Below are 18,968 nucleotides of genomic sequence, written 5' to 3'. Positions count from 1 at the left end.
CTGACTTGCCCCCTCAATGGGAAGTACGTCACCGGAAAGCGGAAGTGAGTTACAGGCTGCGCTCGCGTGTCCAGCCTGCAATGTCGGCGGACCAGGAACCTTTAGAGTTCTTTGCCAAGCAGCCCTGGCGTCCCAAAGAGGTGACAGAAGATCCAGACGAGGAAAATGAGGAAGATAGCGACGAGGCCAAGAATGGCTTCTCTCTGGAGGAGGTGTTACGCCTCGGAGGCACCAAGGTAATGGCCGCGGGCTCCAGGGAAGGGGATGCGCACGACTGCGGGGAGTGTGGGACCATCAGCCCAGCCTCCGACTTGTTCTGAGAGCTTTCCACACTTTTACCGCACATCAGTGGACGAAACAATTCTGATTGCATATTTTCTCCTGTGTTTATGCTCCGTTAAAGTGTAGGCGATCTAATTCTAACCACGAGGACCAATGTTTTGAACGCTACTGTATGTGTTATCTAAATGTGCTAGGTTAAAAGGTAAATAAATGCCTTATAGGTTGGATTGAAGTCGCTAAAACAACCTGCCAGTTTACATTAGATTTTTATAAAAGTGCTTTTTTCTCCCTACACTACATCAAAGTGTTTATTATTATTGGAAGGAGTACTGTATGTTTGTTGGTACACTTGTGTGGAAGTCAGGACAACTTTGGAATCCATTCTCTCCTTTATGTGAGTTCCAAGAATGGAACCTAAGTCACCAGGCTTGCTTAGCATGGACTTGACCCATTGAGCCATCCCCCTGGCCACTCATAAAAACCTTCAACCTTGCTCACCTGACGAATTACAATTGCACATAGCATTGGGATTTTCACTGTATTTTGTGACTGTCACCTTGAGCATCTTTTTATATCTTAAAGAATGTTTTTCAAAACTCTTTTCCCAATGATGTACATATCTTTTGCACATTTTCCTGTTGGATATCTGTGATTTTGCCAGGTAATCGTGTAATAATTCAGATATGATGGGTTTTTGAGAGGTGAAGTTGTGGGTTTGTAATGTGGCTTATTTTATGTGTTTCTACAGCAAGATTACCTTATGCTGGCTACTTTGGACGAAAATGAAGAAGTGGTGGATGGAGGCAAAAAGGGGACCATTGACGATCTTCAGCAGGGTGAACTGGAGGCATTTATTCAGAATCTGAATTTAGCCAAATACTCGAAGTCCTTGATTGAAGAAGATGAACCAGATAAAAAAGAAAGTGCCAGCAAAAAAGAAACAAAACTACTGAAGGTGGAAACTAAGAAACAAAAGGCATCAGAAAAGAAGGTGAAAAATAAGACTGTACCAGAGCAGCTTCCTGAGAGCAGTACCTTCCCCAAAGCAAAGAAAGAGAAACAACCCGACGTGTTTGAATTTCAGGAGAGACAAACACTGTTGCTCAAGCCTGGAGGCAAATGGTATGACATGGAATACAGCAGCGAGTTTTCCTTGAAACCGCAATCTCCGGATGTAGTGGCCAAGTACAGAGCCCTGGCCCAGAAGCTGTATGAGCATGAAGTCAGCTTATTCAAGAATAAGACAAATAGTCAGAAGGGAGGCTCTTCCACCTGGATGAAGGCAATCGTGTCATCGGGGACACTAGCCGACAGGATGGCGGCCATGATCCTTCTGATCCAGGATGATGCTGTTCACACACTCCAGTTTGTAGAAACCCTCATGAGCCTTGTTAAAAAGAAGGGCAGCAAGCAGCAGTGCCTCATGGCTTTGGACACATTCAAGGAGCTGCTCATTACGGACCTTTTGCCAGACAGTCGGAAGCTCCGGGTTTTCAGCCAGCATCCTTTTCACAAACTGGAAGAGTTGTCCAGTGGCAACAAGGACTCGAGGGACAGAAGACTGATCCTGTGGTATTATGAACACCAACTGAAGCATTTGGTCGCAGAGTTCGTTCAGGTCCTAGAGACTTTAAGTCATGATTCCTTGCTAACCACTAAAACACGAGCCCTGGTAGCTGCTCATGAGCTTCTCTGTGACAAACCTGAGGAGGAAAAGGCTCTTCTTGTGCAAGTGGTAAATAAGCTGGGAGATCCTCAGAACAGGATCGCTACAAAGGCTTCCCATCTGTTAGAAGTGTTGCTTCGGAAGCATCCCAATATGAAAGGAGTTGTGTGCGGGGAAATAGAAAGGCTCCTCTTCCGCTCAAATATCAGCCGCAAAGCACAGTATTATGCAATTTGCTTTTTAAACCAAATGGTTCTCTCCCATGAAGAAAGTGAGTTGGCTAACAAATTAATAATTCTTTATTTTTGTTTCTTTCGGACTTGTATCAAGAAAAAAGACATTGAATCAAAAATGCTCAGTGCCATTCTAACAGGCGTGAACAGAGCGTACCCTTATTCCCAGATAGGTGACAACAAAGTGAGGGAGCAGTTGGACACTTTATTCAAAGTGTTGCATGTTGTAAATTTTAATACTAGTGTGCAGGCCTTAATGCTACTTTTCCAAGTAATGAATTCTCAACAGACGATATCTGACCGATACTACACAGCTCTATATAGGTAAGCACATGGTTGAAACTTGGCTGTAGTGTAGCATATGTAGTATAAGGTAAAAGGTGTGTGTGTGTTTTTATAGGTACACATATACGCATCTATATATGTACACATACACACTCATATATTTCACACAGGCACTCTCCACAACTGAGTATTCAGCAACTTTGAGCACACTCTGACTCTGGTTTCAAAAGTTAGCATTTTGCTACATTTGTTTTGAGTCTTAAGGGATAGTTAGGAGCTAGAACCAGAGGTGTAATTGAAATACCCTTTCCCCAAAATTCTCATTCTAAATCTCCCTCCAGTTCTTCATTCAGCTGTTCAGTAATTTGTTCTTTTTTGAGTGCTTACCTCTGCTGCCCATGTTCTGGCACCTTCAACAAACATCCCTCTCCTGCAGACCCTTACTACAAGTATGCTAAAGAATGTGTGTTAGGAGTTTCAGATTTCAGGGTGTAGTTTGGTTTGGTTGTGTTGTGCTTTTTCAGCCTTTAAGATTGTTGTATCATACAGCCATCCTGTATGTCACCAATGCAGGTTTTGCCTACAGTGTAAGTGCTTTGGATCTGCCTCAAGCTGTACCTCGAGAACTTATCCTTTTTTTTTTTTTTTTTTTTTCCTCTTTTTATTTTTGAGACAGGTTCTCACCATTGAGCATTGGTTGCTCTGCTGAGACCCATAGAGACCTGCCTGACTCTGGCCCTGAGTGCCAGGGTTAAAGGCGTGTTCTGTCACACCTGGCCTCTAATTCATCTTTTTTTGTTTTGTTGTACAGTTGCACATCGGTATCTAACTTATGAAGGAAGATGTAATGATTAATAGTTTTGACTTAAAATTATATGAATCCCGAGTAGTAGTTTGCCATGTTAAAATTGCGTAAACTATTTAATTCTCAGTAAAACCCTATTGGTAACTTGATTAACCTCATTTTTCTTACAATATTTTATTAGTAAAATACAGGGATGTCCGTCTATCTCATGGCCTGATACTCACATTAAGAATCATTTTCCAAAGTTCGAGCTAGTGAATGGTACAATTGGAACCTCACAGAGCAAAGCTTTAGGGCTAGTGAGCTGGCCCAGGGGATAAAGGTCCATTCTGACATGGCTGCCAACCTGTGTTCAGTCCCCACGCCCACATGGTGAAGGGAGAGAACAACTCTCAGTTGTCTTCTGATTATGTGCGCATGTGCGAGAGCACACACACAAGAACTATAATTTCTAAGAAAACTGTATGAGGGAAAAGCTTCATTTGGAATAATTAATGAAGGCTTTAGTCAGCGCCTGATTGGTCCCCTCACTTAGGAAACTGTGTACATGGAGGAAGCTTGTAATAGAACAATCGGATTCCTTTGACCCTTGGGGAGGGGAAAGGCAGAACTGAGGGCTCAGGGCTTAGAAAACTGCAGAGCATAGCAAGACTGAGAGGACATTAGAAGAAGCGAACTGGTTTTAGGGACTGTGGACATTCAGAGGACATTCTGAACTGGGACGGTATGTGTGAAGGAATGCTTGCTTAGTTTATTGGGTCACACATTAAGGACTTGGAATTTCCTTTTCACACTCATCTGTAGTCTTTGCTCGAGCCTTTTGAGGGAGGCTGGGCTGCCCTGCTCACTTCGAGAGTAAACACAGACACTCAGGCATCACATCTACTGCTTTCTAGGTGTTAGTTTTATTGTTGTGTTAGCTCACTGTAGCCCTGGCTGCCCGTGAATTTGCTGTGGAAATCAGGCTGGCCGAACTTGAGCGCTGCCTGCCTCTGCCTTCTAAGGACTGACTAAAAGTAGATTGAGTGGGTGTCTGTTTTCATTGACTTGTGTGTAACTTTTCAGGTGGGGTCTGTATCTGTATGAAAAACAGAGCAGAAAAAGTCACAAAAACGTGGCTCTTATCTGATGATTTCTTTTCTTTGTACCACTGTGTACAATCTTGGGGTCATTGATTCTCACTTTATCGGACAAGACACAAATAGTTTCTTAGTCTAACATATGCAGGAAATGTGTCCTTAAAATGAGGGGTTTTTTTTTAATTGGTTGTGTGTCTCTAAACTGTGATGACTATTGGGTGTGAAGATGACTTTATGAATGAACATTTGACCTTGATTTCATTTTACAGAAAGATGTTGGATCCAGGCTTGATGACATGTTCCAAGCAAGCAATGTTCCTTAACCTGATCTACAAATCCTTGAAAGCTGATGTCATGTTGCGACGTGTGAAGGCTTTTGTGAAGAGGTTACTTCAGGTTACCTGCACACAGATGCCACCATTCATTTGTGGAGCCTTGTATCTTGTGTCTGAGATCTTTAAAGCAAAACCAGAATTAAGAAGCCAACTAGATGATCATCCGGTATGTTCCTGACTGCTACTTGACCTACTGGGTGCTGGTGTGTTGGGCTGGGGCTTGTGTGTGTATGTTTTTCTTTGCTTTACTGGAGGTAACTTAGTTTCTCTGGAGTGTGTTCTAGTGTAAGTTCAGGAGCTAGACTTCACTGTCAGGTGTACAGCTAAATAGATGGGTAGGTTGCTTGACTCTGTTTATTAAATAAGAAACTGCACTACAATAGAAATTGTAGTCACATGAGGTAGTTATAGACTGAGTAGACTCTTTCCGTCTGTTCCCTCAGTTTTAAAAGGAAATAAATAGTAATAGCACCTGTCTTTGTTGTTTATAACAGGGCAACTGTGTGAGGATTCGTTTCTAAAATCTCTTGGCTCAGAACTTGGCTCTCTTATTTTTGGGGAAAAAGTACAATCTTCTGTTTCACCTGAGTGGCAGTCAGGAATAGTTTTACTTGATCTGTGTTTCTTCACCTTTTACCAAAATTGCAGTGAGTCTTTGCAACTCTACATTACATAAATGAATACAGATTTCACTGCAGTTCCCATTAACGGTCATTGATCTATTTCCTTAGGAATCTGATGAAGAAAACTTTGTTGACATGGGAGATGACAGTGACGATGAAAAGTTTACGGATGCAGACAAAGACACAGCCATAGATGCAGCGAAGGAAGAGGAGGCGAAGGAGCCAGAGAGCAGCACAGAGACCACGAAGCCAAAGGCTGCTTCCTGGGTGCACTTTGACAATTTGAAAGGTGAAGTCCTCTGGCTTATTTCCTTGAACTTTTAAAGGAAGGAATTAGTTTCCTCTGTTTATCTTCAGAGTTCTGAGTATGCATGTGCACGAGCAAGTACATGCCTGAGTTCAGTCTGTGCCAGAGACCTGCCTCTGAAATACTGCTTTCTTACCTTCACATGCAGCCTTGTGGCACTTGCAGACACACACACATTTAATAAGAAAAAGTAGAAAGGAAAAGTGAGTCTCTTTTATGTTGGGGTTTCTGCAAACATACAAACCTGTTCCAAGAAAGAAAAAAAACCTTCCTGAATGTAGCTTAATAGTAGGGATTTGGAAGACCGCAGCTCTTATTCCGTTAGGTTATTTCCATCTAACCTATTGAACACCTGTTTTCTTAGCACTTTCTCTGGCTGCTTGAAAAATACCAAAGAGATTGCTCATTTGGAAGGTGGGCCAGTGTGTACAAAGTATTTTCAGGAAAAAAAATGTTTGAGTAGACAGACATCAAGATAAATCATTGAAGGGACTTGGCATTTTTAGTCTAGTATTAGATTGTAATTTTGAAGATTAGGTCTTTCTGTGACAACATTAGTTGTGATCGTTTTTAAGTGTCTTCCTGAACTAGGAATAAAGCATTTCAAAAATACTGTGTTCTTAGGTGGCAAGCAGTTAAAGACATATGACCCATTCAGTAGAAATCCTTTATTCTGCGGAGCTGAAAATACAAATCTTTGGGAGCTCAGAAAGGTAAAATGATTTCGACTGTCTTAATTCATTTGTGACACATATTTTTGCTTTCGTGGATTTTAACACTTGATTTAACGTATTGAATTTAAATCAGTTTAATTAATATAATTCAATTTAACATATTGAAACTTGACTTGCAACTGATGAAGAAACTAATATGAAAGCACACACTGGCAAAAACATAGTGTGCTGTGCTCATTTTACAGAGACTTAACTGTTGTGCATGTAAATAAAATACCATACTTAGCTTACAAATAAGAACAAGGATTGTTGCACGAGGCTGTCTAATGTGTTCTGCCATTGTGTGAGGATAGAAATCTTTTCCTGTTTTATTTTGTAAATAAAGAAGAGGAATTGGGTTTCTAATAGCCTCCTGTGATCAAAAGACAGTTTCTCCCTGGGAGTTATTCTTGAAATGTGAGTGCAGATGCTCACAGCGCTCCATGGAGTCTGCAAGATCACAGCTACTGTCCTGGTGACACCAGTGTGTCCTTTGTCACTGCTATAGCTCTGAAGAGTCAGAAAACAAGTGAACTGTGGATGCCCTGACAGGAGTACACTCTTCTCTGCATGTTCCTGTCCTAAATAAGGGAAGGGAAGCCAGGGTCATGGAGAATGATAAAGCTATTCACCAACCTTAAGTATATGCCAGTGTTTCCTGCGTGAGGGAAACGTACACATTCCCACTCCTGCTGTGCACCTAAGTGTGGAGGTTGTGCTATGTCTCAAGGTAGAACTTAATCAGCTGTTCCTGATCCATGGAGCTGAATCCTGATAGACTGAGTGGCATGCAGTGGTTGGTTTGCCTCAGGAAGAACCACGAATAGTACCTGTAGTCAGTGACAGTTCATTCTCAAGCAATGCCTCGGGATCAATCGCCTCTCTACAAAGTTGGCCGATAAAATTGTTCACACTAACGGTGCAATTCTGTGCCATGTGGAGAATTGCCCTACTCACCATGTTTTTCACATGCCCAGTGTACAGTGTTCCTAATTCACACGTGGGTAAGGTCCACACACTCACAGTAGACCAGTTAACTTAAGGAGCAAATGCCTAAGGCCATTTGGTGCAGGTGACTCTACCTGGCAGTTAACTTTTCCTTTTGGTATAGCATCAAAGAAAATCCACACTTTGGTGAAAGACTTTTAACTCCTTTTTTAATCACAGATCTGTTTGAGGCTAGGTTCTCTTCATATGTGCTCAAATAGGATAGAACACTGGGAAAAATTCAAAATGCATTGCATTTTATTCACCTTAACACAAAGGAGATTTTGAAAATATTGGTTAACTAATACTTTCAGAATTGTTAATGCTTGTTAATTTTATAATTTTTGTTCTGAAATGCACTTATTTTTCATGAACATGTTGTTTACATTAATAGGTGGTGGGTATATTATTATTTATTATTTTATGTGTAAATTTTGCTTGCATGTATATAAGTATACCCACTTGCATGCCTGGTTCCCAAGAAGGCCAGAAGAAGCTGTCAGAACCCTGGAATTGGAGTTACATGCAAGTAAGAGCCACTGTGTGGGTGCTGGGACCTGAACTCAGAACCTCTGCAGGTATATCAAGTGCTCGGGACCACCGAGCTGTCTCTCCAGCCCCTGGATGTATTAATTTAAATGAACTACATGCATTTAAATTTTTCCTGTTGTAATTTCTAATAAAGTAAATATAAAAATAACCTTCTTAGACTGCTCTTCCAGAGGTCCTGAGTTCAATTCCCAGCAACCACATAGTGACTCACAACCATCTGTAATGGGATCCGATATCCTTTTCTGGTGTGTCTGAAGAGAGTGACAGTGTACTCATACAAATAAAATAAATCTTTTTTTAAAAAAATAACCTTCTTAACTGGAAATTCTTAAATTTTCAGATTTTTAAGTGCGCATGTGGTTTGGAAACCAAATGTTTAAGAATCATTCTCTCTGTATTAGCTTAAGTTTCAGTTCTCTAGATTTTTCTCAAATAACTTGTAATTTTGCTAAAAATCTGACTTTAAAAATAAGGATGTTTACATTTTTCTTATATAGCTATCTGAACATTTCCACCCTTCTGTGGCCCTTTTTGCAAAGACTATCCTTGAGGTAAGAATAAAATACTTTTTAAAATATATAAATATTATAGGGTTTGGGGGAGGCAGGGGTTAATTTTTTTTTGGTTTTGGTTTTCTTTTTTCCTGAGACCTAGAAGTCCTAGAACTCAGTCTGTCTAAGTTAGTCTTGAACTCACAGAGAACCGCCTGCTTCTGAGTACAGGGTACCTTCATACCTGGCTAAGTATTGTAGATTTTGGTCATTAGTAATTGGTGGTATAAATTTCCCTGCCATGCAGAATCTGGTGTTTTTCTCTGTTGTTGAGGACCAATGTCTGATGTGGAGAACGGAGTCCCTGCTGTGACTGTGGAAATGCAGCGCATCAGTAAACAGCAGCTGCTTGTTCATGCTAGTTCTTACGGGAACTCGCTGTGGCCTCTGCTTCCTGGGTGGGCTTTGTCAGCATTTGGTTCTTATAATGGTTACATAGTCTCCACTATATTACCTATAAAATCACCAGTGTATCTTAAAATATGTGTTCATATGTATAGTTTTAGTGTGGTATACAGACAAATACTGTTCATGTGTGCCTCAGATGGGACATAGCAGCTTATGTTTTTCCTGTATTTCATATTTGGATGGATGGGTTATTTTATTAAATCCTTAAATCCTCTACCATTTTTCCACCTTTCAGGGAAATTATATTCAGTATTCAGGGGACCCACTGCAGGATTTCACACTCATGAGATTCTTGGATCGATTTGTATACCGAAATCCAAAGCTACATAAAGGCAAAGGTTTGCATCCATTATTTAGTGACTATTTGGTTTTCTTGCTGGGATTTAGTAAGTGAATGCACGTTTAACTGCATCAGACCATCATGGTTTGCATTTCAGAAAACACGGACAGTGTTGTGATGCAGCCCAAAAGGAAGCACTTTATGAAGAATGTCCGGGATCTCGCTGGTAAGCACAGAGCCTGACACCAACAGCATCAGACAGTGCAGCACAGACTCCATTTTATCATGATGCACAAACGGTAGGCTGCCATGCTCACAGCACGCAGCTCCTCTAGAACCCCACATGTACAATTCATGTCTTGTACAGCACAGACCACCTTAAACTCTTCTAACACAGACTGGCGGTGCAGTTGATGTCCCCTGTGGACATGGACATTCTAGATCTGGTTCTGCTTCTCTATTCAGAAAAGACATTTCTTCACACACCATGTCTCATCTTCATCTTGCTTAAAAATTGAACTTAGAAGTTTTAGTTATTTCTAGCTAACCTCCCAGACATTCAGAAATGTCAACAGAATTACTCAGAGATAATTAAGACTATAAGGCAAACCAAATCTTTAAATCAAAATCAGAAAATTTACTTTTTAGAAGAAAAGCCAATATCCTTGAATTCTTTATTTTTGAATTTTGTCAGTATTAAGTAAAATTATTAAAAGTTCTGTTAATGGTTTCTTCCTGATTTTAAAATTACAAGCATCATTGTACTTCTGAGACAACTAGAGTATGCTCTAGGCATGTGGGTGGTAGAAGCAGAACCCTTTGAGGGGCTTCAAATAAATCCATTCTCTTGAAACTTGTATCTTGAGTGCAGTTGGGGAACAGTAAAAACCTGTTGCTCCACTGGCTGTGCTCTACCTGTTCTCCACAGGACAGCCAAGAGTTTAGTGTGCTGAGACTTGTCCACACACTTGAGGGGTGTGCTTAGTATGGTGGGCCTCTTACCCAACACTGTCTTCATTTCAAGATTTCAGAATCATTCAGCAGTGGTGACTCACACCATAGCCAGGGCTTCACAGGAAAACACTTTCCAAAAAAAAAAAAAGAAACAATAACTGCCAGTATGTTAGATACAGTGTGAGCACTTGAGTGACGGGGATGCGCATAATTAAATGCTTTGTTCTGCAGTGAATAGTAAAGAATTCCTTGCAAAAGAAGAAAGCCAGATCCCAGTGGATGAAGTGTTTTTCTACAGGTAAGATACCTAGTAATGTTTATATTTGTGATACTGCTTTTTTATTTTGTTTTATATATATATATATATATATATATATTCATTTCAAATGTCCCCCTTCCCAGTCTCTCCTCTACAAACCTCCCATCCCATCTCTCTTCCCCTTTGTCTCTAAGAGGGTGCTCCTCCACCCCCCTGCTCTGGGGCATCAAGCTAATTCTAACCCTAACTCCTAATCCTCCTGTATATTGCCTAAGATAACTCCAGCTGTGATCCTCCTGCCTCTACCTCCCAAACAGTAACTCGTCATTAGTCCTATCTAACTATCTGTTAGTTTAATACAGTAGTAACTCAGGAGTAATTTGTCCAGACCATGATCCTTCAAGCAGAAAGATCCTTTGGTGAAGCTGGACTGACTGATCTTTAAAGTCACTACTGATACTTCCTTCCAGTGCTTCAATATGGTGTCACTTTATCTGATTAGTTAACTAAGTTTAATTTAAATTGCTTTTAAAAAAAAACAAAACTTTTACTATGAATAATTTTATGAGTGGGATGCCAATAGGAAAGTCTTAAGTTTTGCTGTGACTTTGGGTAGGTTGGTAAGTTGTTAACAATTTTAGGTCATTTAAAACCACCATATTCTAATACTTAGATATGTAGTAATGAGGTTGAACTAACTAACCTTCTACTATGCAATTATTTTACTGTTGTGTGGGATTAAACTCAGTTCCTTATCGGTGCTAGACAACACTCTACACAGACCGTGAGGCCTTTATGATGCCATGTAAAGATGTTTGAGGAGATGGCTTATAAGACACTATAAAGTCTTGAAAGCTTCTTCTACCTCACTTAGAAATGTTTGGTGGCTCATACCTGTAACCCAGAACTCAGGAGGAAAAGCAGGGCCAGCCAAGGCTGCATGGAAGATCCTCTAGAGTAAAGAACATTATTATGCTTCTCATTTCAAGTTTCTCGATATTTTGTTTAACTTTTATATTGAGTACAAATTGTACTCATTTGTGTCTGTTTGAGTATCTATAACACACTATGAGTTGTAATTAGTCTTTAGTCATAAATTATATAATCATAATACACATTTTATTTTAGGTATTACAAAAAAGTTGCTGTTGTTAAAGACAAACAGAAACGGAATGCAGATGAAGAAAGTATAGAAGATGTTGATGATGAAGAATTTGAAAATATGATTGGTAATTTGGTTTTGTTGACTCAATCTGTAAATTTATCTTTGTTAATAGACTATAAGTGGACTTTGTACTTACAAATCATGGGTCTGCAGATTATGGTGGATGGTTAAGAAATAGCCTATGCTAAAACTTACTCATATCTGTTCTAAAAAATACATTATTTGAGCTTTCTATAATACGTAAGACAATTCTGTTTGCAAGAAGAGTGTTTTCATTTCTAACACCAAGTCTCTGATGATACAGAACTGTTTATTTTTTCATAATCTCCAAATTCTGAGTAGCAATGTCTGCTGTTTTATCTTTTTTTTTTTTTCTTTATACTCCTTAGAGCTTGGGGATTTTTAATTAACTGTAAATGAATGAAACTACATGAAAATGGAAAGGCTTACTTGGTGTTACTGTTATATCCTACATTTGGTCAAAAATAAATACTGTGGTTCTTTTTCAACAAAAGAACTATAGACAGAAATTAAAGTTAACAGACCCCGTTTTACAGATTTCATTGAGCTCATAAACAAACCAGCTGCGGTCCTATTAACAATGTGTTGTGAAATCCTGGTTCTGCATCATGGCTGACAGGAGTGTAATGTGTATCACTCTTGTCCTTTGCTATCTCTTACATCTTTTGTATTGTTCTTGGGCAGACACATTTGAAGATGACAACTGTTTCACACCTGGAAAGGATGATATTGATTTTGCCAGGTAAAACTCAACTTTCTCTTTACTGTTTCCCAATATTCACAAACTATTGTTCATCAGAAGAGGAGGCCTGGAAATTATGAGATCCATAAGAGAAACATTCACTGGGCTTGTTCCTTTAGAATGCTTCCAGCTTAGTCTCCTGAGCACTTTAGAAAACATGGTCCCCTTTACAAGTGTTTTCACCCTACCCAGCAATATGAAAAAAACAAAAGATTCTAAGGATGATTTGGAAGACTCAGAGAGTAGTGACAATGAGCTTGGTGACCTGGATGACGACGAAGTTTCTCTGGGAAGTATGAATGATGAAGACTTTGAAATTGATGAAGATGGAGGAACATTCATGGATCTGTCAGATGATGAAAGTGAAGATGCTCCAGGTACACATTGAACAAAATTAGTCACAAATTACATAGCTTTCTTGTTCATTCTTAGGCTAGGTTTCTATATCTGAAAATACATGTATCAGTATTGAACTATTTTTAGTCAACAACTTTTCTGTCCAATTGCAGTTTAGCTGTCATGTTGCCTCTTATTATCATTAGTATAATGATAATATACTGACTGACATAATGACTGGTAGCTCAGTACTATAGTACTTCCTAGAGTATGTGAGGTTCTGGGTTAGAGCCTCTGCTACTAAAGAACAAGAACAATAATGGTGAGCAGTTTATCCACGCGAAAGCAATATTCATACAGTCACACAGTGCCAGTGAGGAAAGTGACTGGTGTAAATTATAAATGAGCAGGGCACCTGCAGCTGAGTATTTGTATTCTTGTCCTTCCGCTTACCTTGTGTACACCTACTTTACACTGTGCTTCTAGACCTCAGATGGTTCTTCCTTATGCAAGTGTTGAAGTATTTGGTCTCATTAATGATCACTGAGTAAACTATGTTCTTGGGAACTACAGCAGGGACGCTAAGACTAGTGTTGTGTATCCTCCAGGCCCATTCTGTTGGGATTGGAGTGAACACACATGGAGCAGGCGTGCCAGGCCTTGATGTTGCACTGCTACTGTAGCATACACTGAGTCAGTATCTTCCAGATGTGTAGTTTTAAAATGGTTTAAACTTTCTTGGGTAACAGAATTTGCTGAAGCCAGTACCAATTCCAGTACTAAGAAAAGCAAGAGAAAGAGTGAAGATGATTTTGACTTTGCTGGGTCGTTTCAAGGTAAGAAAGAAAATGCATGTAATCTCTTCAAACCATAGCAGCTGCCATATAAAGAGCATTGTCAATTACTATTTTGGGAAATCTGTTTTTAAAACTTGGTTTGATACCTCTTAGAAAATTTTTCAGTTCTCAGGCACCTTCTACCATTTGTCTGAGACAAGGGTCTGTCTTAGAACTTCAGCACTGAGGCCAGGCTCACAAGGCTCGGTTCCTGCCTCTGCCTCCTGTTTACTCACAGACATGACAGTGCCATACCCAGGTTTTTACATGGCTGCTGCAGATCTAACGCTGCTTGTCACACCAGTGTACCAATTAAACCATCTCCCAGCCAAGAAAGGTGCATTCAGAATTATAACGGCAGAGTTCTTATATGTGGGGAGATAGTTCTCACAAACAACCTCAGTTTTCTTTGTTCCCAAACCCCACCCTCTCACATTTAAGTATCTCTAGATACTTAATCTTTTCAGTCATGTTTCAAGACTCCAATTACACGTGAGCCCTAACTATCTTACCACTTAAACTTTCTTGAAATGTCTACAGATTCAAAACTATAGGTCAGTTTTTAATAGACATTTTCAGTAGCATAAATAAAAGTTTACTGATAATATAATAAACATTATTCAGTCAGCTTTAAGTCCAAATAATAAGACCTGAATTACAATTTATATTTTGTTTCCCATATTACAAACTTCATCCATGTCAGCTGTGAAATTTTAATCCTGGTGATACTGTTGGTTTCTTGAAAAGATAAACATTGATTGGGAACCAAACCTGAAAAATAAGTACATGTGTTGAGTTACCTACACATTTTTTTTTAAGGACAAAAGAAAAAGAAGAAAAGTTTCAACGACTCCAGCCTATTTGTCTCTGCTGAGGAGGTGAGGCTGCTGCACTAACATAAGAAAGTCACTATATACATTCTTTTCAAGTTTCCTAATAACCTTCCTCCTTCCTTTCTTTGTGTTTTTAAGTTTGGCCATCTGCTGGATGAAAATATGGGCTCCAAGTTTGATACTATTGGCATGAATGCTATGGCCAACAAAGATAATGCAAGTGAGTAAACTGATGTTGTTTGTTCTGTTTTTCCAGCAGGGTCTTGTAGGTAGCCCAGGCTGACCTTGGGTTCTTGATCCTCCTTCCCTAAAGCAGTAGGACGACAAGTGTGCAATCTGTTTTATTAGACTTGGCTAAAGGTTTATTCTTACATACTTGAAGACTTTGTAAATTATTCCTGATGTTAAAATCACTAGTTTCTATTCTTTCATAAAATGGAAAAGGAAAAGAAACCTTTCCAGTGTAAATCCTTCTGTATTTTCATTTGTAAAATCCTCATCTAGGTAGTAGAGGAGAGCAACAAACAGTAGGTATGCAGAGGGTAGGAAATCACAGGCCTTGTGGCCCAAATGCAGTTACAGTTAGAGCTTCTGTGGGGGTCACAGGGTCACAGACTCATCTGTCTTCTCCCCTCAAAGGTTTCAAACAGCTCAAGTGGGAAGCTGACCGTGATGACTGGCTGCACAACCGAGATGTGAAAAGTATCATCAAGAAAAAGAAAACTTTCAGGAAGAAGATGAAAGCCCCTCAGAAACCCAAAAGACAAAGGAAGTAACAGCTTCAGAGTGAATAATAAATTAAAAGTATACTCACCCTTAATTTTTGCTATCCAACCATTTTTCCTTATCTTTCTCTCTAACGCCATATATTCCAGACTGTTCAATGGATTTGTAATAAACTGTGGAAACAAGGTGCTGTCATTTATAAAATTATGCAAAAGTTGAACTTACATTGAAGAAATTTTCCCATATTGCTGCATAACAAGAAAAGGGACAGTAGGGCTGCATGTCCATGTGCAAGCTATAACTACTCCCGACCACTGTGATGAGCTGCTTGTTGGGGCACTAGGTGCCATGCTTAGGTTAACTACATGATGTCATTGTGGTCAGCTCTGAACTGTCGAGGTAGGCACTGGCTCTTCCTGAGAACACAGTACCCCTGAGGAAAACAGTCTTTTGCAGCAGTAAATATGGTTTGGACCAGCCCACCTTAGGTCTCACTCTGGAATCTATGTTCTTAACCACCGAAAGAATTAGAACTCCAGCTTGTAGGATGGGGTATACAACTCAATGATTGAACTTTTGCCCAGTGTTTGTGAAGCTTGAAGGTTGATCAATAAAAGATGTAATAAGGATTAAAGCAAGAGCTAAGTGTTCTCATCTAAGTAATTAGGTGTGAGTCCTTACTATATGCTCCCAGAAGGCAACTAGTGTTGGAAAGCAATAACAAAATAATGTCACTTGCTCCAAAGTTATAAAGTACCACAGAATTCATAGGTTATTTTGCACTTGAATTTTTACTTGAAAAACATACCTTCCAAAATGAAGGGAAATGTCTTGCTCATTGTTTGCCTGAAATCTGATAAGTTTTTAAAAATCGGTTATTAAAATATTAAACCACAATTTAGTACATTCATCTTAAAATATAGCCTTTATAGTTTTTGTTTTGCTGTGTTTTTCAAGGCAGGGTTTCTCAGTAGCCCTAGCTGTCCTGGAACTCACAGCTCTCCCTGTCTCTGCCTCCCGAGTACTGGGAAAGGTGTGCATCATCACTGCCCGGCAGCCTTTATGCTCTTAGATTTACCTTAAAGGTTGTGAACATCTAGTAGCACCCTGGTATAATGCCCCAAAGAAGTGCTTAGAGGAAGACAAGTGACAATCCCCGCTTTAGTTGGAGAAGGAAATAATGGGAATTCCTAATTTTAGAAGTTGAGGGCTCTAGTACAACATTTAACAAATCGTTACATTGTCTCATCAATAGCGTGGAAAATGGTTGCAGTGCCCACCACTGAGGCTAAGAACCACTGTGACCTGATGTTCTGAGCAAACAGTGCTTTTTTTTTCTCAGAATCCCAAACAAGTCTGATAAGCAAGCCAAGCTGCCTCCATCCACTCCCTTCAGTCCAGCTGAGGGACATTTGTTCTACCCTTCCCTGGTAAACCCTGACACTCCTTATCTGCAAGTCGAATGTGAGTCACCTACGACTGTACAATAGGAACACCTTGATCCCTCTTTACCATAGAAACATCCAATATCTTCAATCTCAAACTTTGCCCAGAAATGCCACCAACATTTAGTGCATCCCCTGCTAGAAAACAACTGCCAAACTGTTTACCTTGGCTTGAGTTCATCTTTTTAAACAAAAAATAAGCTCCAAAAACACCCACAAGCTCAGCGGCTAAGACTCCTTTAAAGATCTTCCTTGTCAGAGGTTCCATGGTTCGAGCCATCCTAAATTTAACAACATGAATAAGCATGTTTAAATTTCTGTTGCCACATCTATGAAGAAAAAACTCCATTCTTAGTTTCAATGCTTATATGGTACTCAAAAGTAGTATGTATTTGGTTTAGACATCCCTGCATACAGTTCCCAATCTCCATGCCTAAGAAATGTGATAAACCACAGAAATTCTGAGAAGGCATGGGCCTTCTTACAAAATCAAACTAGAGGAACTAAGCTATTTTAGTGTCTGATTCAGAATGGGTAAGTAGGTTAGAAAAAAACTTTTTAGCTGACCTAGGCATTATAATTCAATCTAATAAAAGGGACAGCATTTGAAGGCCCTTTTGGAAACCACCCTGCAACAGGAAGGTTATTTTGTTAAGTGCACCACAGTTCGTCTTTCCTAGACAGATGTCTGGTCCCTTAGGCAAATCTCTGAGTGTTGGAACACTTCTTCAATGCACCATCCCCAAAGCACTCTGCACTCTTAAACCTTCAGACCACTTCCCATTCCCCAGATTCTGACTCAGCAAGCCTAGGTTGGCACCTCAGTAATCTCCCCTCTTGAGACATTCCAGACATCTTTTACACAAAGCCCTGGCTCATGAGAGCAAAGTTGACTGGGTGGTGATCCAGTAAATGGCAAAGCTACAGGTAATTGAAATCATCCCTCCCTGTATGCAAAATCAAACCAAGAAAGGGGCATTGGTGTTGGAGCATGCAAGCTTATTAGCATGAGAAGTAGGTTCAGTTTCCATTCGTCAAAAGATGTCTCTGAAGAAAGGTTATACAGAAAATACGATTTTGACTTGTGAAATATACAAAAGGTAGTCCAGGCTTCATAACTGCTTCCCTATAGCCTCAGATCATGGAAAATAACTAATCTTTTTGTTTAATATCCTCATATTTCCCCACTGCTCCATCCTCGGTGCTGAGACAGGCTGTCCTTCCCCCTGACTGTACTTCCCTTTCATGGTGTCTAAGCATGAAAATAAACACTGTCAGGACTAGCCTTAGACTATGTAACCACGTGTCCCTCCTTCTCCAATGTTCCTTTTTCACTTTAATAACGGGAACCATTCAGGTACCAAAAAACAAACAAATAAAAACACCTGGATTATTCTCGTTTTTAAAACGAAGCAAAAAAAAAAAAACACAACAACAACAACAACAAACAGGTACATATAACTGGGGATGAGGCAGAGGGACAGCTGTCTTCCTCGATTCCCAGTACTCTGCTACATCAATGACAGTCCCGCTTAGTTCTAGTTCTCAAGGCCCTTTTTTAAGGTTTCAGGTTCAGGACACTGCACATCTGCCTGCCTGCAGCCTGTTCCATAACTTAAGGAATCGTGAACAAAAAAAAATTTTTTTTGATCGGAAGAGAGTAATGCTAAGGTTTCAAACAGTCCAAATACCACTATGAATAAAACATTTTCTTAAAAACAGATGGACGTGTTACATTCCAAAGCCCCGCTCTTCGGGACTTGTCTACTTTAAAAAGCCCGTTTGTCACCAGGGACACACTGTCTAGACAAGATGGCCTGGGGAGTCCAAAAGCCACAGGGTCTTCTGGCATAGGAGCGGCTGGGGCTACAGAGCAAGTGAAGCAATTCTACGTGTCCTCCAGTGTTGACCTCAGGATGGAAAGTCGGCCAGCCCTGAGGTGCTACGACTGGGGACTGCTGCCCCGCACGGTTCCAACAGCGAGCGCCTAGCCTTAACTGGGTCCTAGTCCCAGCATGCACTGCGGCTCGGCGACCCGGAAACGCTCGTGCCTGCCCCGCGCTCCTGAGCTAGTGGAGCTGTCTCACACGAGTGTTCCCCTGGCCCAAGAATGTCACAGACCCCACGCGCCCTACACTGGGGAATGGACAACCCGGACACAGCCTTGTCCTTACCTGAGACCTCCGCAACCCTACGGCGCACGCGCAAGGTCTCAGCGCCAAACCTCCCCCCAGCTTTAGCCACGCCCCCGCTTTAGCCACGCCCCAGAGGAACCTGACCTGGCTTAATAGCTGTGAGAAGCTGCTCATTTTGGTTTTGTTTTGTTTTGTTTTGTTTTGTTTTACAAAGACAACGTTCTCCTGCTTACGGCCACACCCAAGTAAAAGAAAGAAGTCACGTTTGAACCCTGGACACCGTCTCCAAACTCTGCACATGGATTCTCTTTTCTCACCCAAAATGTATCAAAACAGGAACAACCCATCACCAGGGACTGGCCCAAAAAGTGGGAACCTAAATGGAGATCTGCCCTTTAGCCAGATCCCTA

General features: G+C 40.4%; 2 protein-coding genes across 2 annotated transcripts; one reads left to right on the top strand and one right to left on the bottom strand.

Moving 5' to 3' along the window:
- The first annotated feature begins 69 nt into the window (after nt 1–69).
- CEBPZ (CCAAT enhancer binding protein zeta) lies at nt 70–15,146 on the top strand. Its single transcript, XM_080914062.1, has 16 exons — nt 70–236; nt 1,031–2,505; nt 4,620–4,851; nt 5,417–5,597; nt 6,240–6,328; nt 8,365–8,418; nt 9,062–9,164; nt 9,264–9,332; nt 10,292–10,358; nt 11,448–11,548; nt 12,190–12,247; nt 12,440–12,624; nt 13,333–13,419; nt 14,239–14,297; nt 14,391–14,472; nt 14,892–15,146. Exons 1-16 carry the CDS (start codon nt 81–83, stop codon nt 15,026–15,028), a joined length of 3,135 nt encoding a protein of 1,044 aa, XP_080770188.1. The 5' UTR covers nt 70–80; the 3' UTR covers nt 15,029–15,146.
- CEBPZOS (CEBPZ opposite strand) lies at nt 13,894–18,670 on the bottom strand. The gene is made up of 5 exons (XM_080914063.1): nt 18,598–18,670; nt 16,589–16,704; nt 15,787–15,831; nt 15,067–15,151; nt 13,894–14,190 (listed from the first exon to the last, which is right to left on the bottom strand). Exons 2-4 carry the CDS (start codon nt 16,701–16,703, stop codon nt 15,069–15,071), a joined length of 243 nt encoding a protein of 80 aa, XP_080770189.1. The 5' UTR covers nt 16,704; nt 18,598–18,670; the 3' UTR covers nt 13,894–14,190; nt 15,067–15,068.
- Between the last annotated feature and the right edge of the window lie 298 nt (nt 18,671–18,968).

This window comes from Micromys minutus (genome assembly GCF_963924665.1).
Source record: "Micromys minutus genome assembly, chromosome: 3".
NCBI lineage: Eukaryota > Metazoa > Chordata > Mammalia > Rodentia > Muridae > Micromys > Micromys minutus.
The sequence above is the reverse complement of the archived record's forward strand: the minus strand, read 5'-3'. Positions and strand labels throughout refer to the sequence as shown.